This window comes from Mus musculus, chromosome 6 (assembly GCF_000001635.26).
Source record: "Mus musculus strain C57BL/6J chromosome 6, GRCm38.p6 C57BL/6J".
NCBI classification, from domain to species: domain Eukaryota; kingdom Metazoa; phylum Chordata; class Mammalia; order Rodentia; family Muridae; genus Mus; species Mus musculus.
This window is the reverse complement of record NC_000072.6, coordinates 129,820,399-129,833,766: the sequence shown is the minus strand read 5'-3', so window position 1 is coordinate 129,833,766 and position 13,368 is coordinate 129,820,399. Positions and strand designations below refer to the sequence as shown.

Here is a 13,368-nt window from a genome sequence, read left to right as displayed (position 1 = left end):
TCTATACATGTCCTCGTTCAATCTCTGTATCTCTTGGATCCATCTGATGAAAAGGAAATCACACAGATATAGTAATACTCACTTCAGCCTGCTGCTTAAAATAGCTCAAGACTTACAATCTTATAGGTACATGGGTTTGGTGGGAGCCTAGGATTCAGAGTATGTTTGAAGTCGCTGTGTGCTACAGAATGAGACAATGTGTCTAATGAATCTAATAATAATAATAAGCTGCTCAGAAATACTTCCTAGGGTGAAGCAATTTCTTTTATAGCATTATACTTACCTTTTAAAAATTCAGTATAGATCTAGTAATATTTTTAATACATAATCTATATTCATAATTATCAGTTTCTTGGATCATGCCTCTGTTGATATTTCTTCATATTTAAGATCATGCAGTATATTCATTCACAATGTCCTTAAGTTCTGAAACAGTTTGACTCACTGTTTGAGAATTAGATTTAATAATTTAAGTCTTGATGTTGGAGTCTGCATATAATAAAATGAGTGTGGCCTAGAGAAGAGCATCATATACTATGCACAGATCTTTGATTAGCTCCGTATTTTTCTGCATCTTTCCATATTATTGTTCTTACTATGATGTTCTAGCTAACTCAAGCTGTTTTTTTTTTTTTGGATTGGTGTTTCATTCTTTTAGTTATAAACCACTTTTGTACAGCACAAAAATATCCCACAATATTTCTCCAATCAGATGTGAACTTATGTGTTTCTAAACTTTGACAATTATGAATTTTTGACAATTGCAACAGCTGTCATGTCAATTTATGTGCAAGTCAGTGTGTGAACATACTTTTTCTTTTATTAATTATCTTTTGTTAAGATCTGGTGTATGCTGTGTTATTTCTTTGGCCAATGTTCAAAATGCCCATGTGATTTTCTGAATGTACACATGAGTATATCTCATGGCTGACTAATGTACGTATTCATTCCTAATAAATATTACCTGTTATATCTATGCTACATAAGTCACTTAGTTTCATTTACCTTGTATGATTTTTGTTTTTAGTTTTATTTTACATTCCTAAATTTGAATTTTCTGTTTCTCCTCATCTTAAATCCAAAAGTCAAAGACAGTGACATATTTTGCTAAAGACTAACTCCTTTGAAGTCTCAGTCCCAAATAGTTAGGGTGGATTTCATTCTCTTTCTCTCTGTCTTTGACAGAATCTCATTAACACGGACTAGCCTCAAACTTCCTATATATTGAAAGTTAGCATTGAACTTTGATCCTCCAATCTTCATTCCCATACAATGGACTACAAGTCCCACAATTCCTGGCTGGATTTATTATTGAGGATCTCCATTTTGAGCACATTCTTTAGACAGCTTCCTCTATTAGGGAAAATAAAAACTTCATAGTATTTCCCTGACCATCTGAAGTTCCTTCCAACTCCTGCTAACACCTCAGCCTAAGAGGTTAATCTGATTTCTGTTGGTTTATACAATAGGATGTTAATTATCAATTATAAGATAACTACTTTTTATTTCTTGTTTTGTTACCTAGCCCAGGCTGTCCCAGATCTCACAATCCTTCTATTTTGGTGGTAATTTGTTCTGTGTTCTAATGTATTTTTTTCTCATTTAGTTGCATTTTTTTAACAGAAGTGTAGCTGTGGCCTCTATTATAACATCCTGAAGAAATCAGAGTTGTGTTGCATACAGGCAATTCAGTAGATTACCTTATATCCCTGTACCCATTAGCTATGAGGTAGGGAAGAAGAAAGGCAAATAGTCCAAAACATTAGTTACAAGCCCTCTCTGTGACTATATTTCAAATCTCCCCTTTCTTCTTAAAACACAAACATAAGGCATTGTACTCTATTCCACACACATCTTTTGTATTACCCTACCACTTTTATTGACAAAATATAAATGTGAAAGCAGTTTTAGCTAAAATAAATCTTAGTAAATATTGAACATCTGATTTACCTGCTGACCAAATAATTGTGAGTGGGAAATCAGTTGGAAACATTTTGTGATCCTGAGACCATTTCATTTCAATGAGCTTACAGAAAAGAAAACATTTTGGTGAACTTATGATTAATAGTTCTGTGTTCCGTATACTTTGGCCAATGGAATTTTTAAAATCATGACTTATTTCAGTGAGTGTTCAAAACCAAATGGTTTCCTATTATTGTTCCTCAGTGCCTTGAACATGTCCACATACAATGTAAAGAGTGGAGAATGTGTGTTCTTATCTAAAACAAGACTAGAAAATAATAAATGTGAACATGTCTACCCATGTATTTGTGAGAAGAGACTGGATAAGTTCCCTGATTCGCTCCCCAACAACAGTTAAAGGTAAAAACAAAATGTCCTAATCCTCATTTGCTTCCTGTAATAATTTGTGACTTCTTACAGACAAGTGTTTTGTTCACAGGACTTAGTCTGCTGTGTAAACAGAAGGAAGAGCTGGAAGAGGTCAGGAATGTTCCCTGGAATCTGATGTGGCAGAGGCTTCTTCCTACCTGGTGGAAACAGGACACACCTCCTCTGGTTTTTGGATACACTTTGCCCCCAAACCTCCAGAACTCTGCTCTTTCTGCTTTCTTAAACTCATATAGAGCTAAATAAAGAACCCCAATAAACAGCCTGAGTAGTATTTCATTATCATTAGAATAAATCTTCCTAATGGAAAGCACAGTTAAGAGATAGAATGTAGTTGTGGGTTTTGGTTTCTCATTTGTTATTCGAGTAGGTTTTCTTTTTTTGCTTTTTGTTTGATATAGAAGTTTTTCTTGTTGTTATAAACAGTTCTTTTGGCCATAAAATGTAATTTCAAGTTTGATGAACTTTTGCAAGGATAGTTCAAGGAAATTCAGAATATCTTTTATCCAAGGCATCAGTTGTCCTACCCACCCGCTTTGACCCATCTATGATGAGTTGAGGCCTTATAGAAATGCTAATAATTGAAGTTGGCATTGGCGAGATGTAGTTGCTTACACTTGTGACCTTGGCAATTAGGAGGCTAAGACACAATTGCTGAAAAAATGAATTAAGTGAGAGCGTATGTCATAGAACCAAACAAACCAAACAAAATCAAGACATGCATGTTCCTCAATATTTTCCAGGGACACTTTATATTATACAACCATACACAAATGACTAATCTCAGGACACTTAGTATTGGTACAGTAACTTATTCTAATCTAGGATCCATGTACCTATCCACTGACTGGATACTGCCACCTTAGGTATTTCCTCCATGTTCAGGCTCCCATGCATTCATTTATGGTGTTATTTTAGTATCCTTTTGTCTGGATGCTTTTTTATGTTTTCTGGTCATTTGTTTCTTTTCTCTGTGCTACCCTAGCTGTCCTAGAATCTCTCTCTCCCTCCCTCCCTCCATCTCTCTCTCTCTCTCTCTCTCTCTCTCTCTCTCTCTCTCTCTCTCTCTCTCTCTCTTGCTACATCCACTCCAGTAGTGACAATCGCGACAGGCGTCAAAAACCTGGGCACTGTCCCGAGGCAAAAAGTTCATGGAAACTTAGTCTTCTGGAATCGTGGCATCCTGTATAACGAATACTCCAATGTCCTTGCTTTAGTTGGTAAATGGATCTTTGTGCTTTCCCTTAATATTGCTTTTTTATAAGTACTTCTAAGGATTGAACTTTCGACATATAGCTAATTTAGATTCTAGGCAGTCCTTGAGCCGACCTTAGGCATGGATAGCTAAGTCACTGCCTTACACAGGAATTTACCATTATCTGGGAAGAAGGAAGTTTGTGATCTAAGGAGGAACTAGAGTAGATACTTAGAACTATAGATAGCTGAGTTACACCCATATACAAGGATTTACAATGGCCTAAGGGGTAGGTGGACTATACAATATACTAGAATAGGAACTATGGCAAGGGCACGAAACCCTTGCCCCTGGCTTCTAAGATTAAGTGGACCTTAGGTGGAGCCGGTTTTGATCCCACTTGTTTACATTGAATTTTATCCCAGTTGGTTCCAGCCAGTCCTTCCATGTTTGCATTCCTCTGTTTTGTGTAAGAATCCAGTAACCTCTTTGTACCTTGCTGGTGTGTCACCTATCTTCCCTATTTTCTTCTGTATAAAAAACTTGATGCTCGATTTGACAAATTACATTCAGATCCAGCACACTCTCTCCTTTCTGTGTCTGTCTGTCAATTCCCGCCTATTCTACGCCCCTCAGTCAGAACCCCTGATTCCCACGGACTGAGGGGGCCAACAGGGTCTTGTCTGTGGCTCTCTCTCTCTCTCTCTCTCTCTCTCTCTCTCTCTCTCTGTAGAACGGGCTGACTTTGAACTCAGAGATTCATTTTCCTCTGGTTCTTGAGTGCTAAGATTAAAGGCATAGTGGTGACTTTGTTCTTTTGCAGGGATATTTTGAAAATCAACTTCTGAATTGAGACTGTGTATATAAAATATATATCCAATTCATATCATGAGAAATATGAGCATACACACATACACACACACACACACACACACACACACACACACACACACACACTGGCCTTGGTTCTTGCTATACAGACAAAGCTGCCCTCAAACTCATAGAGATTTGCCTTTGCCTCACAAGTACCAAAATTCAAAACTTGTGGAACCAAACCCTGCTGAGAAACATGAGCTTTAATAAATAAGTACACTTCTTATCTTCCATCAAATACAAATAGCATTTCCAGCTCCTCTGAAAGTCTTTTCCTGCACCAGCTGTGTTCTCTTACATTGTAAATTAATTCTATTTCCTTTACAGCTTTTTATCTCCCTTATTTTTGCTCAGCAACTTTTTAAACATTAACCTATAACTTCTTTTTAAAAACAATATTTCATTAATTCTTTGATAATTTCATACCATATATTTCAATCATATTCATTTTCCTTCATCTAACTACATCCACTTCATTCTTAGCTCCCTACATGTCAACTCGCTCTTCCATCTTCTCTTTCCTTTTTAAAAGCTCATCAAGTTATTGTCTAGCAACTTTTAGGTATGAGGCAGGTCCTGGAGTTGGTTTATTGAAAATGTTAATAAGGCTTACTAACCTTTGGCCAAATTAACCAAAGTAAACGGAGATGATCCAAGTTAATAAAGTCAGATATGAAAAGAGAAACATTACAACAGGCACCAAGGAAACTCAGGGAATTGTAAATACATTTGGTAAAAATCTTTATTTCACCTAGGTGACCACCAGCTGCACCTAAGTTTGGAGCACAGGAGAATCACTTCCAAGTGCTTTTTGGGACTCGAGAGAATGTTTAAAATTGGAAATCATCTAATGGATTTTTCCTTTAATGTATATGAAATGACCTTTCCTGCTGCTTCTCACAAGTTTCTATTTGAAGGTTATTTTGTCAGATTACTTCTTCAGAAAGTGATCATTTTGAAGTTTATTTTGGCAGAATAGATATGGCTGTTTGTTTCTTAGTTCTGTTTGCTTGGAATATCTTTTCCATCCTTTCCTTCTAAGTTCTAACGTTTATTTTTCTAATGTTTGTTAGAATTCAATGACTAAAACAATTTATAGTAGCAAATGTTTATTTTAGGCCTAGGGTGCCAGAGAGTTACAGTCCTTGAAGGCCAAGAAGGACATAGTAGAATAAATGAGAGCTCACGTCTCATATCACAAACAGGAAGCAGAACAAGCTAACTCCAAATGTAGTGAAGCCTTTTAAAACTTCAAGGCCTGCATTCACTGACATGCTTCCTCCAGCAAGACCACAACTCCCAATCTTCCTTAAACAGCCATCAACTGAAGACCAAGTAGTATTGAAATGCCTGAAATTTATGGTGTACATTTGGTTCAAACCACCCTTAGTGCCCTTAGTGTTGAGTTGAGATTTATTGAAACTTATGAAAGTGAACTTCTTGGGGTATTATTAAAGAAACAGAGAAAGGAGTGCATTCCATCTGACTATCATAGAAAACAGAAAACAAAACAAAACAAAACAAAAATAAAAACAGTGAAGGCTTAGGTTTAAAATAAAGCTCAAGAGATATGCATAAATAAGAAACACTGTTCATAGTACAGTTCCAATTATCACCCCAGTCTTTGCTTCAGTCTCTTCTGCAGTATGGTCTGGCAACTTTTTAAAAACTTGTTTCAATAGCCAAAGAACAAAATAGAAAGGTATGCATATCTCTTACCAGAATATCTTCACTTCTACCAGGATGAATATACTGCATTCTTCAAAGCATTTTGGGGGGAAGGGGGCACATGTGTAATTCACATTCAATAGTGTGAATTACTAAGTGTCTTTGAGACATCTTCTTTACTATAAGTTACTTCTTACTCATATTCCTGCAAGTTACTCCAATAATCTCACTGGAATACTTTTTTATTTATTATTTTTATTTATTATTTTTTAACCCAATAACCATTGCTCTATCTGGAGTGAAAAGGAGTTTGTTCATGTGGCCCAAAGAAAAGCCAAACAACATATAATAAACTTGGTAAGGATTTGTTTTTTACTGAAAGTATACAAATAAACTATTTTTTTTAAATATTTAAATTTTTACTTTGGGTACAAAACCATTGATGGAAATCAAGTTATTCTTTCTCAGTTTTTAGCAGTATTCCTGACTCAGTTTTCATTTCTAATTATCTACAAAATAATATCCATTTGTTTTGCATAATTGGTTAATTATTACTATTTGCAGAACATTCTATTTGTTACTGAAGTCATACTGGAAAGTAAGCCATAAGTCTTTCCTTAGAGGCTTAAAATGCAAGGATCAAAAGTGGTTGGAAATGGTAAGCCTGTATTATGTGAGTTGGTAATCTGATTATCTGATTTACTGAAAGAAAATGACTGATTTCATTATCAGATTTACAGATATTAGTCTTGGGTCATTCTTCATGCTGCTCCTCACACCTCATCCTCTGCAAACTGCATCAGACCAATCTGTCCTGACTTCACAGTCCAAATAGTTTGAGGTAGGGCTGGATTGTTTTAGATGTTCTATCATTGCTATTTGACATAAATCCCACTCATGATCCGCCTCCATAAACTGGAGAGTAACTGTGTTATGATCATTTTGTAGTGAGATAAATCTGACGTTTAGAAATACTCAGTGACCCCCAAAAGGATCCTCAATGGATAACTATGCATCTATACATGTTTGTATTGTACTGGTTTGTTGATTATTTTACAGATGCGGAATGAATACCATCACCAAAAGCTGAAAGAATAAAAAATTAAAAGACTTAAGCACATACTCTCCCACTGAGTGCCAAACCAGGCAGTTCAGGAAGGGAAAGGGATCCAATAGCAGGCAACAGAATCAGAATCAGCCCGTGCTCCAATTGTTATAGGACATACATGAAGACCAAGCTGCACATGTGCTACAAAAGTGTAAGAGGTCAATGTCCAGTTCCTGCATGCTCTTTGGTTGGTGGTTCAGTCTCAGCAAACCCCCATGAGTCCAGGATTGTTAGTTGATTCTCTAGGTCTTCCTGTGTTGTCCTCTCTCAGTCATATCTCCAGACTTCTTCCACAAGACTTCCCATGCTCTGCCTGATGTTTGGATGTGGGCCTTTGTATCTGTTTCCATTGGCCTCTGGATGAAGCATCTTGGGAGACAATTATGTTAGATTCCTGTCTGCAAGCATAGCAGAGTATCTTATTAGTGTGGGGGATGAGCTTTCTCACATAGGATGGGTCATTGGTTAGCTTTTCCTGCAGTCTCTGCTCCATCTTTATTCCTGTGCATCTTGTATGCAGGACAAAGGTTTGGGTGGGTTAATGTTCCCACCTATCCACTCGAAGGGGCGCTTCTCTCTGGATGTTAATTAAAAAGAACTAAATTATTGAAGAAAAACATATATAGTAGTAAAAGAAAAATATTTTAAAAAGAAAATAGGATCAATGGGGGAATGATAGAAAATCCTTTGGAATCTTGTTATAACATTCTACCAATAATGTTGTAATAATAATCTCCTTTTTCTTCACCAAGGAGACTTGTTTCCTAATTTCTGAGGCTTGAATTTACTGTGGATTATTGACTGTGCCCTCTGGTGGCCAATGCACAAAAGTCATACAATCTGTTGATCTTTTGAAAAAATTTAATCCAAAACTGACAAATAGTACAGATATTAATGCTTCAAAAGACATATTCTTATTTGAATAAAAAAAATTGAAAAGCCATTACAAACCAAGTTACAGACTGTGTCAAATGGTGATCATTAAGTCATCGATTCTACCTGGATTCCTGAAACACCTTCCACATATACTTAGTGACTTTCCAGTTTACTGAGGGTATATCTATAAGTGAATGTATCATTAAAACTCATGATCAAAGAGTGGTATGTAAGGTTTTCCTCCCTCTTCCTATTCTTTCTCCTCCTCCTCCTCCTCCTCATTTTTCCTTCTTCTTTTCTTTCTCCCTCCCCTTTTCTTTTTCTTTTCCTTCATGCTCATTTCCTTCTCTTTCACCCTCATCCATTCATTCATTCCTACATAAAACAAACTGCCATAAAGCATATAGTCCTATGGAGCAAAGAATTTATGACTTTCATCAACAGAGTTCTCTGAGTGTAGTTGACTAGTAGACATGAGTTGGGCTAGAAGTGGGTCCTCCCTAACTGTGCCTTCTGATAATGAAATCAGTCATTTTCTTTCAGTAACTCAGATAATCAGATTACCAACTCAACTAATACAAAATATAAAGTAAAGCACTTGTGAGAAAATATTTTTAAAATACTGAAGAGCCCCCTTGAAGTCATTTTTAAAAACCTCAACAACTCTTGGACCTAAGCACTATATATTTTAAATTAATTAATTAATTTTATGTGTAGAAATATTTTATCTGCATATGTGTCTGTGTATTACATATGCGCACTGACTGTGGAGACCAGAACAGGGCATCAGATCCCTACAATTTGAGTTATAATCTGTCATGTGGGTGCTGGGAACCCAACCCAGGTCTTCTGAAATGGTAGCCAGTGCTCATAACTGCTGTGGTGAATTGAGAGAGGATGAGTCTAAAGACTCATGTATCTAAAGACTGCTTGGTCTCCAGGGCCTGGAACTGTTTGGGAAGAATCAGGAGGTGTGGCTTTGTTGAAGGAAGTGGATCACTGGGCGTGGGTGAACTTTGAGCTTTCAAAAGCCCATGCTATTTACAATTAGCTTTTTCTGACTCATGCTAGTGGATCAGATGTAAGTTCTCAGTTACTTCTCTAGCCCCATGCCTGCTGCCATGCTCCCTGCCATGCATGCCATGGACTCTAACCATCTGAAACCATAAGTCCTCAATTTAAATGTTCTCTTTCATATATTCCTCTAGTCATAGTATTATGACAAAGCAATAGAAAAGTAAGAAAACTGTGAAGCCCTCCTCCTCAAACATGCACTATATTTTTAATAATCAGCCATTTTAGTGCAATACCACATTCTCTCATGAATTTCACTTGTATATATCACTTCTCAAATTTCAAACTTTTACTAGTGTATAGATGAAAAGAAGAAAAGAGACATTTTTTTGTAAGGGTCATCTTTCCCCTTGTGTGAAAAGTTCTCTACTCTGGGTTTGTAGTCTACAAAACATGACCTCCTGAGTCTGCGGTTTCCTGTGTGGTTTAGTACAAACATCTTAAGTCCAGCAGACACTTCCTTTCCTCTGTTAGGCTAACCACTCAGAAAATATCTGCTATGATTTTATATCTTATTTTTACATAATCTTTATATACAGTGCTTTAAAATATCCAATCAATTCTTGTGATGGTAGGGAGATGGCATAGATGAGCTATAAACTGTCTAGAACCTGTTAGTTATTTAACTGCATATCATATTTCTCCTATTGGTTTGAGTATACGTTGAGAAAGCAGTTGCCCAATTGTTGCTGGGATCTCATTCCAAGTTTTGTTTATCCCTATAGTCATTGTAATCTCAAATAAGACAGACTGTAGGTTAGAAACAGGCAATTAGTCATCCAGTTAGACCAGCACCATATTTTGAAGATGCTTTCTTTTTCCCATTGTGTGTTTTTGAATTCTTTGTAAAAAATCAAGTGTCCATAGGTGTGTAGGTTTACTTCTACATCTTTGATTCTATTCAATTGATGAACCTCTCTGTTTCTGTATTAATACTATGTAGTTTTTATCACTATTTTTCTGTAACACAGCTTGAGGTCAGGGATGGTAATTCCTCTAGAGGTTCTTTAGTTGTTCCAGATTGAACTCTATATAAAGTTGAGAATTGCTTTTTCAAGGTATGTAAAAATGTGTGGTGGAATTTCAATGGGAATTGCATTGAATATGTAGATTGCTTTTAGTAAGATGATCATTTTCACTATGTTAATTCTACCAATCCATGAGCATCTTTCCATCTTCTAAGGTATTCTTCAATTTCTTTCTGTTAGGCTTTCAGATAGGAGCCTAACATAGCTGTCCTCTGAGAGGCTCTACTTAGCAGCTGATTGAGACAGATATAGATACCCACAGCCAAACATTAGACAGAGACTGGGAACCTTAATGGAGGAGTTAGGGGGAGGATTGAAAACCCTGAGAGGGATGTCAAGACCACAAGAAGACCAAAAGTGTGAATTAGCCTGGACCTCTGGGAGCCCCCAGAGACTGAGTTACCAACCGAAGAGCATACATTGGCTGGTCTGAGGCTCTTCCCACTACACATATGTAGCAGTCGTCTGCCTTGTATGGCCACAGTTGGAGATGATGTGCCTCATCCTGCAGAGACCTGATGTACTAAGATAGGGGAATATCCAGGGGGAACATCTTCTCAGAGGTGAAGGGGAGGAGGAATGGAAGGAGTAACTCTTTGAATGTCAGCAGGTATGGTAGCATTAATTAAAATACTCAGTTTCCTCCTATGACAAATGGGGTCCAAGTACCAACATCATCTTTAGGCCAGTATTTCTCAATGTCCCTAATGCTGCTACTATTTAATACAGTTCCTCATGTTATGGTAACTCCCAAACATAAAATTATTTCATTGCTACTTCATTACCATAATTTTACTACTGTTATGAATATCAATATAAATACCCAATATGGAGGATAACCAATTTTTGACCCCTAAGGAGGTCATGATCCACAGGTTGAGAACCTCTGTTTCAGACAGAGCCACCCTGCCTTTCGTGAAAGAATGGAATTTCTATAGAGTACTTTCATTCAGTGGCATCTTGGCATTGTGAAAAGAACAGAGTGGATAATAGAATCCTTGCAGAAATATGCCCAGCAGACAAGGAGGAACCCCTGCTCAGGAGAATGTGTCAAGTACAGGAATAGGTTTGCAAGCTCTCAGAGAGTTGTTATCTGATAAGTTGTGACTCACAGGAGGCTGTAGGTTAAAAATAAAACTACATAATAAATACCATTGCTATTAGATAGATGCCAAAACCGACTCAGGATAAGTTGATATTTTGTTTATAGGAAGCATACCACTCTTGCTAGGTGTTGGCCACTATCTGTGAAATTGTTGGTGCTACCACATTAAAGACTATATCATAATATAGAGGAGTTTGACAGTGGGGTATAATTGTCTCATTTCTTTTCAAAAGTTCCCTTACTTTCTGCAAAAAAAATAATACTGTACATTATTTATTCCAAATACTAAAATATTATTAGTTCAAGATACAATCACTGAAAAGAGTGTTGAAATCATTTGCATTTTTTAATCAAATCTTCAAGTTTAGTTTGCATTATACATTTATTGCATCTCTAAATCCAGACCAAACACATCACATGTACCCAGTGGGGGAAAAATGTTTGACAAGAAGCTACCATATTGGGTAGGGAGCTCTAAGTGATGGTTTAATTCAGTTTATATACCTAGATTTTATTTACTCATATTGCAATCATTATGAAAATTTCTATAGACTTCTTATGAAGGGCTATACTTATCTTCTTTTCTCCCATATTTAAGCCCATATGCTATTGCTATAACTCCACTTTAAGACCATGGATTACTATGTCCAATTTTCTGAGGAACAATCAAACTGATTTCCAGAGTGGTTGCACCAGCTTGCAATCCCACCACCATTGAAGGAATGTTTCTCTTTTGCCACATCCTCACGAGCATCTGCAGTCTCCTGAGTTTTTTATCTTAGCCATTCTGACTGGTATAAAGTGGAATCTCACAATTGTTTTGATTTGGATTTCCCTGATGATTAAGGATGTTGAACATTTCTTTAGGTGCTTTTCAGACACTCAGTATTCCTCAGTTGAGAATTCATTGTTTATCTCTACACCCTATTTATAATAGGGTTATTTGATTCTCTGGAGACTAAATTCTTGAGTTCTATGTATATATTGGATATTAGCCCTCTTTCGGATGTGAGATTGGTGAAGGTCTTTTCCTAATCTGTTGGTTGTTGTTTTGTCCTATTGATAATATCCTTTGCCTTATAGAAGCTTTGCAATTTTATGAGGTTCCATTTGTCAACTCTTGATCTTAGAGCATAAGTAATTGGTGTTCTGTTCAGGAACATTTCCCCTGTGCCCATGTGTTCAAGACTTTTCCCCACTTTCTCTTCTATTAGATTCAGTGTATCTGGTTTTATGTAGAGGTCCTTGATCCACCTGGACTTGAACTTCATACAGGAAGATAAGAATGGATCAATTTTCATTCTTCTACATGTTGACAACCAGTTGAAAAATGCTGTCCTTTTTCCATTGGATGATTTTAGCTCCTTTGTCAAAAATCAAGTGGCTATAGGTGTGTGGGTTCATTTCTGGGTCTTCAATTTTCTTATATTGATCTACCTTCCTGTCACAGTGCCCATACCTGAGGACCTAGCTATAACAATCCTAGGCATATACTGAGAAGATGATCCAACATATAATAAGGATACATGCTCCACTATGTTCACAGCGGCCATATTTATAATTGCCAGAAGCTGGAAACAAACCAGATGTACCTCAACAGAGAAATGGATGCAGAAAAAGTGTTACATTTACACAATGAAATACTACTCAGCTATTAAAAACAATGACTTCATGAAACTGGCAGGCAAATGGATGGAACTTGAAAATATCAAACTGAGTGAGGTAACTCAGTCACAAGAGAATATACATGCTATGTAAACCCTAACAAGTGGATATTAGACAAAAGTATGGAATAAAAAAATTCTATTCACAGACCATATGAAGTCAAAGAAGAAGGAAGGCCAAAATGTGGATCCTTTAGTGCTTCTTAGAAGGGGGAAGAAAATACTCATAGGAGGATATATCGAGACAAAGTGTGGAGCAGAGACTGAAGGAAAGGCCATTCAGGGACTGCCCCACTTGGGGATCCATCCCATATAGAGCCAGCAAATGTGGACGCTATGGTGGATGCCGAGAAGTGCTTGCTGATGGAAGCCTGATATGGCTGTCTCCTGAGAGGCTCTACCAGAGCTTGACAAATACTGAGGTGGAT

The 13,368-nt window shown here is 36.9% G+C and overlaps 1 protein-coding gene across 2 annotated transcripts in view; it reads left to right on the top strand.

The window, feature by feature from the left end:
* Klra17 (killer cell lectin-like receptor, subfamily A, member 17) overlaps positions 1–2,613 on the top strand; it is a 45,519-nt gene extending 42,906 nt beyond the window's left edge. The window contains exons 7-8 of one of the 2 annotated variants that reach the window (NM_133203.5): positions 2,167–2,322; positions 2,402–2,613. In NM_133203.5, coding sequence (NP_573466.3) covers positions 2,167–2,320 — 154 coding nt within the window. In that variant the 3' untranslated portion in view covers positions 2,321–2,322; positions 2,402–2,613. The remainder of the gene's footprint in view (positions 1–2,166; positions 2,323–2,401) is intronic. The other variant, NM_001381962.1, reaches the window with a different exon arrangement.
* Positions 2,614–13,368: the final 10,755 nt, after the last annotated feature.